At 29.5% G+C, this 7541-nt stretch overlaps 1 protein-coding gene across 1 annotated transcript; it reads left to right on the top strand.

Annotated features, from left to right (window-relative positions):
* Positions 1–829: 829 nt before the first annotated feature.
* Positions 830–5208, top strand: LOC106359574 (indole-3-acetic acid-amido synthetase GH3.17-like). Its single transcript, XM_013799248.3, has 4 exons — positions 830–1171; positions 2777–2878; positions 2972–3807; positions 4315–5208. Exons 1-4 carry the CDS (start codon positions 876–878, stop codon positions 4893–4895), a joined length of 1815 nt encoding a protein of 604 aa, XP_013654702.2. The 5' UTR covers positions 830–875; the 3' UTR covers positions 4896–5208.
* Positions 5209–7541: the final 2333 nt, after the last annotated feature.

Below are 7541 nucleotides of genomic sequence, written 5' to 3'. Positions count from 1 at the left end.
ATTCACTTATATCCTAAATATCATAATAATAAGTGTATATATTAAAATATATTTTAAAAATAATAGTATATATCGGTTGAATAGGTTAATATTTATTAATTATCTTAAATATAATGATATATATATATGTATATATTAAAATAAAAGGTTTAAATAATAATATTAATTAAATTAATGATTTATCCTAAAATCATGGAAAATGTAACTAGTAAGCAAATTCACTTCTCAAATATTGTATAGATTATTTCAAATCTACATCTTCTTTTTCTAATCTTGTAATATATGTTTTCAAGTGTCATTGAGTATATTATATTATATTTTCATTTAAAATCTAATTAGTACGCTAATATGTCAATATACTATAATTTTTTGAATATATATATATATATATATATCCATTTGTTTCAGATATAATTTTCAAGAAAAATTGAATAAACAAATATATTTACGTATATTTAAAAATGATCAGAAACTGAAAAATATATTGCCAAAAATTGGAAAAAAAAGTCCTTATTTTTTCCTTCAACAAATAATGTATATGTTTCCTTATTTTAAAAGATTTTTTTCTTACTTCCATGTTTTCATAATTGTAAAAGATAATTTCCTTGTTTTTTCAACAAATAATGTATATGTTTCCTTATTTTAAAAGATTTTTTCTTACTTCCATGTTTTCTTGGATAACAAATTCGAATTTACTTGTTATAATTAACAGCTAAAATCGAAATTATTTAAATATTCTTATATTCATCATTTCCCAAAATCTTTCCACTACTATATAAGCCATCTCTTGCCTCCCTCTACTCGTACACACCTTTGAGAGTATCTCTCAACAAAAAACAAAGTCTTCTCTGTTAAACTATCGTTGCAACAACAAAATGATACCAAGTTATGATCCAAACGATACAGAGGCTGGTCTCAAGCTTCTTGAGGATCTAACCACAAATGCTGATGCAATTCAACAACAAGTTCTTCACCAAATACTCTCTCAAAACTCAGAAACCGAATATCTCAGGTCGTTTATTGATGGAGAATCTTGCAGTATTCAAGAAATTTTCAAGAACAAAGCCCCTGTGGTAAATTATGAAGACATAAAGCCCTTCATCCAACGAATCTGTGATGGAGACTCATCCGATATCCTCTCTGCTCAACCCATCACTGAGCTTCTCACAAGGTAATTAAATGACATTCTGAATATGTTATCTATATAAATACAAAGAAGATATTAATTACACACATGATGTTATCCTTATATGTCACCATATTATGTTATCCTTGAAACCTTAGAACAAAAACTTATTATTCACAAATCTTTTTTTCATCTTACCACCATATATATGTTTACAAAATTATTTTAAAAAGTCACTTTTTTGTTTGAGTAATTTTTTATTACAGATTTAAGCTTTTCAATATTTAAAAATCATGTTAGAAAATAAATACCAAAATGAAAATAAACTAAAAGACTATCCATATATATTTCTACATGATCTTAATTAACAATGTAATACAAAGAACGGTTAGATATTGTTATGTGGTTTTACATTACATTCCCATATAACTAGATAATAGTTTGGGATCCGCGCTTCTAAAATATGAGATTATTTATATATATATATATATATTTTTTTTTTTGCATATAAAATATTATTATAAATTAATTTTATTTTTATTTATGGTATACATGAAAACTGTATATAAAATAGTACTTAACTTAACAACTTTAACCCATTTTATAAATTTTTGTATAGTGAATACTATCATTTGGCTTAATATTAGATATATATATATATATATATATATAGATGTATGAACAATATAAATATTTATTTATTTAAAATAAAAATAAAGAATTTTAATCTATAATTTTATTTTAGTTTCTTTACGAACTGATTTTAATATTTATAAGAATACAGAGTAAAAATGATTTTTATAAGATTGTGTACAACAAAAATAAATATATTTATAATTAAATTAAAAGTATATGAAAAAGATATGCAATATTCTTGTTTGGTTTAATTTTTAATTAATTAATCAATCATTTTCTTACAAAGATATTCTTGATATATTTCATGCTGGTAAAAGATATTAATGTTTTAACATATTATTCTATTAAGATAAATTTCTAAGGATGGTACACTAAAAAATATCACACATTAAAGAGTTTAGACACTATTTAGCATGTACATTAAAAACTGTATAAACTAATAGTTTTGGGACTACGATATTTTATTATTTTATATACAAAAAGAATTTTATTTCACAATATTATGTATATTATTTAAACTTTATATATTTTAATTTATTTATAATTTAATTAGAATATTTGATACATTTTATGTATGTTAAAAATGTATGATAGAATACAAATTCGTTTATATGTAATTAGATAAAATAACACCAAAATATGGAATAAAAAATTAGAGATGAAATTCATTTTGAATACAAGTTAAAAATCCTTTGATTATGTTAAAATAAAATCCTTTGATTATGTTGAAATAAAATCCTTTGATTATGTTGAAATAAAATCTATATATGGTAATTATTAGTTTATGATTTAATGGGACCATATATTGAGTTAAGAGTTTTCTAATTAAATATTTTTATCTTATTATCTTATCGAATTATGTCATATTTTACACCGGCCCGATTTGAAAGCGGATAAATTTATTAATTTATGGTGTTTATTAATTTATTGAGTATTAGTTTATAGAATTTCTATGTTATATAAAAATAGTGAAATCTCTAAGTTCTTGGCTATTGGATAAAATATATGATGCAGCTCGGGGACTTCGGGTGGAAAACCAAAATTGATGCCTTCTACAGCTGAAGAGTTGGATAGAAAGACATTTTTCTACAATATGCTTGTGCCCGTCATGAATAAGTAATATTACTAATTTCTCAATTTAAACCAGATCTTCTTACAAAAATCATAAACATTGTAGTTCTAATGGATTAAATGTGGGTTCATTTGTAGGTTTGTGAATGGGCTTGATGAAGGAAAAGGAATGTACCTTCTGTTCATAAAACCAGAGATCAAGACTCCATCTGGTCTACAGGCACGTCCTGTGTTGACCAGTTACTACAAAAGTGAACAATTCAAGAACAGGCCTTTCAACAAGTACAATGTCATCACTAGCCCTAACGATGCCATTCTTTGTGAAGACAGCCAGCAAAGCATGTACTGTCAGCTTCTTTGCGGTTTAGTCCAGCGATCTCATGTCCTAAGACTCGGTGCTATCTTCGCTTCCGCCTTTCTTCGAGCGGTCAAGTTCTTGGAGAATCATTTCACCGAGCTGTGTGCTGACATTAGAACCGGTACTGTCGCTAGCTGGATCACTGACTCGGGCTGTAGAGACTCGGTTTTGTCGATCCTTAACGGTCCTAACCAAGAACTGGCTGATGAGATCGAGGCTTTGTTCAATGCGAAGTCGCGGGAAGGAATCTTGAAAAGGGTTTGGCCTAAGACGAAGTATATTGAGGTGATTGTGACCGGATCGATGGCTCAGTATATTCCGACACTCGAGTTTTATAGCGGAGGTTTGCCTTTGGTTTCGGTTATGTATGCTTCCTCTGAGTGTTTCTTTGGTCTCAACATCAATCCTCTGTGTAAGCCATCCGATGTTTCTTACACACTTCTTCCTAACATGGCTTACTTTGAGTTCTTGCCTGTTGATGATAAGTCTCATGAAGAGACCCAACTTGAATCGCGTTCTACGGATGATGTTTCCCTTATGGACAAAGACCGTATTGTCGATCTTGTCAATGTGGAAATTGGACGGTACTATGAACTCATCATCACAACATTCGCAGGTCAGTTATCTCTTGACAATTTTGGTTCGTTCAGGTTTAGTTAGGGTTTGAAAAACGTATACCAAACCCACAATTTGCATTTGGTTCAGTTCGTATTAAATTCATTTTAAAAAAAAAATACATCGTAGGATAAACATAAATAAGCAAATTAGTGTTATTTTCATTAATATTCATCTGTTGGTATAATTAGATGTATTTTTGTATATATTTCAACTAAATATATAAAAATCTATAATATGGAGCAATGTTTTATTTTCGACATACCTTAATGTGCTTGAAAAATATTATTACAGTTGATATAAGAGAAGGTTTAGCAAGTATTTACCTAAACGTTTTCCTAAGAACATTTGTTATATATTTTAAAACTAAAACTAAATTGTGGTATTTTTGAAAATGTTAAAAGTTTTCACGTTCAGATTATTTGGGTGTCTAAATGTCCAGCCCTAATTCTTTCACGTGATGAGAGTAACGTGTAACACAAGTAGTCTTGGGATCTTTCCTAAACACGTTTATACAGATACAGAGTTGGAGATATCCTAAAGGTGACAGGTTTCCACAACAAGGCACCCCAATTCAGTTTCGTGGAGCGAAGAAACGTTGTGTTAAGCATCGACACAGACAAAACCAGCGAAGAAGATCTCATGAAGGCAGTGACACAAGCCAAACTCATCCATCTCCAAGGTCTCTTGCTCACCGAATACACGAGCTATGCGGACACGTCATCAATCCCAGGGCATTACGTGCTCTTCTGGGAGCTGAAGCCACGTTACGACAATGACCCACCAATGCTAGACAAGAAGATGATGGAGGATTGTTGCTCTGAGGTGGAGGATTGTCTGGATTACGTGTACAGGAGGTGCAGGAACAAAGATGGATCAATAGGGGCTTTGGAGATGAGAGTGGTGAGTTTGGGTACTTTTGATGCCTTAATGGACTTTAGCATCTCACAAGGATCTTCAGTGAATCAGTACAAGACACCAAGATGTGTTAAATCTGGAGGAGCTCTTCAGATTCTTGATTCCAGAGTTATTGGGAAGTTCTTTACCAAGAGAGTTCCTCAGTGGGAGCCACTTGGTTTAGATTCTTAGCTTTACTCTCTTCTCCTTCTTACTAAGTGAATCTTGCGCTGCGCAATGGTTGTTGTCGTTCTTTTTGTTTTTCTTTTTTTGAACACAAATCGTTATTTTTGTTTACACAAGGTTTTTAAGAGGATTTGAGAATCCTCCAGTGCAACTAGAAATTAGAGAGCTTGATATAAGTTATTCATATAAGAATTTCAGAATTATGAAAAACCCACAAGACAAAAGATCTTTGTATTTTATTTTTGATAAAATATATGTTATATATTAAAACAGAAGTAACAACTTTGATTCATGTGTGATTTTTTTTTTAAAAATGGACCCAATAGACTTATTTCTAAAAAGTCATGTTACATTTAATCTCTAATCTTATCATTTAAATTTTGGGCATACCTAAAATTTTTATTGGCTATCAATAATTGGATTTAAAGAATAGATGATTCATTGGATTTATAGATAGTATAAATTAAATAGATATAATTTAATGTTGTAACATATATATGTTAAATATTTAAATATTTGTTGATGTCAACTTTTAAAATTATAAATATTTTTTAAAAATAACAAAAATCATATTATCTAACAATAATTAATTTTCACTACCTTAAACCAATGAAAAAAAATTTTAAACTATATAGTTTATTTTAAAAATTAAACAAAAACTAAATGCTTAATTATTTACTCGATAATATAAATCTATGAAGTAGAAAATTTAATTTTTTTTAAACTTTCTAAATTTGTGAAATGTTACAATATCTATCTATGAAGTAGAAAATTTAATTTTTTTTAAACTTTCTAAATTTGTGAAATGTTACAATATCTATGAATATGACAATAAAACAATATTTTACTAATCTTTATATATATAGTTACGATTTTAATAATGAAATAATAATCCGAAAATATATATATAGAAGAAGATACAAATACACGTTAAAGTTTAAAACAATCTATTCAATGAAAAAAATATACTGTAAACTTATTATGTTTTAAAAATTGATAGACACATATATTATAATATATATCAATTTAGAATTAAAAACAAAATATTTATATAAAAATAAATGAAAACAAAAATCCGTGCGGTTGCGCGGGTCGAGATCTAGTTTATTTTTATTTTGTTAATTCCATGCTGGACAAATAAAGTTTACCAACAACATTATTTCCTAGCTAATAGACATAGAGTTATAAGAAGAAGTCAATCGAGTTGCTCAAAAAAATATATATATAAGTCAATCAACTTCTTCAGTTTTGCCTTCTTTATTCTGAAGCTTTATACTATCTTTCTCTTGATTCTCTTTTTTTCGTAACTATTCAAATCTTCCTAGGAAGAGATCCCTGCCAAGGCGTACATTTGATCGGTTTAATCTTGAGAACTCAACAAATTGTCTTTCTCATGATCGATCCAACACGAACGAGAGATGCGAGATTGTTAGGGTTTAGTGGGTCGATTCTGTGTTTCTAAGTGTCATTTTGATGTTCTCAACAGTGGTGGACCTACGTGCCCCCGGTTCATTCTTTGTTTTCTTTAACCAATATTATATGAAAATGCTTTCTAACTAACTCAAATTTTATGATAATGCCCCCAGCTAATTCAATTTCTAAGGTAGTACCCCCAGCTATAAATCCTCCTAGATCCGCCACTTGTTCTCAACATAAAAATTAATATCAGAGCTCAGGGTCACGGTAACATTTTGAGGTGGATAAATAATAAATGTAATAGTAGATGAGATTTCTCTTTCTTTGTAGAAGAGAAATATACTGCCATAGATTGATGTCTAATATGAGATTAACCAAGAAGATACACAAGAAGCTCCACAGAAGAATACGAATGCCAGCGTCATTTAGTCCCGAGTCAAAGAGATCTTTTTTTTTTTTTGGAACACCCCGAGTCAAAGAGATCAACTGATAAGAAAAGACAATTGACGAACCAACTGATTTTGAAATGAGATAACTTTAGACAGTATCGTCTTATCAAAGTCTTTACCATACTGAGGTTATCTGTAACCTCAAGAAATTAATTGGAACTTGACATGTTGGTAAAATGGCACAGAAAGAGTGTTGGTTGACATGGTTCTTTGGAATTTGACTCGTGCATATTCAAAAGTGTGAAATCTGGCATGTTTATGTTGTGTTACACATGAAAATGAAGATGATGTGTACCACATCTACGTGGACAAAAATAACTATGACGCGTGTGATGCAGAGAGTTCTCATCAGTTCATCTTGTTTGAACGTGATTAAAGAACTCGAAGATACTCAAATCACAAATTAGAAGATGTGGTGATGCTATTTTTTAGGAAAAGATATATTGCACAATAAGAAATATTGGAATCATATATATATCATAGCTTAGACTTAGGAAAAAAGTTAAGTTTTTAGCGTAGTATTCTCACCGGGACATAAAAAAGGTTTTGGAGTTTCAGAGGTGAGTGAACTGGCGACGTGATCAACTGGTGTTGTCACGCAAAAGGGTAGATTAATAATTGGTTTATTTCAATCTGTATATGACATTCAGTAATTCAGATTAAATAAATGTGTAAGATTGTTTAACTGATTCTTAATAAGAAGAGACACATGGATTCTAATCCCTTGTGTTCTTCCTGGTTTTGCTTGGTATAAACTTTTCATTTGGTATCATAGCAGGTTGCCTCG

Source organism: Brassica napus, chromosome C8 (assembly GCF_020379485.1).
Source record: "Brassica napus cultivar Da-Ae chromosome C8, Da-Ae, whole genome shotgun sequence".
Classification (NCBI taxonomy): domain Eukaryota; kingdom Viridiplantae; phylum Streptophyta; class Magnoliopsida; order Brassicales; family Brassicaceae; genus Brassica; species Brassica napus.
Note: the sequence above shows the minus strand (reverse complement) of the source record. Positions and strands in the feature narration are given on the sequence as shown.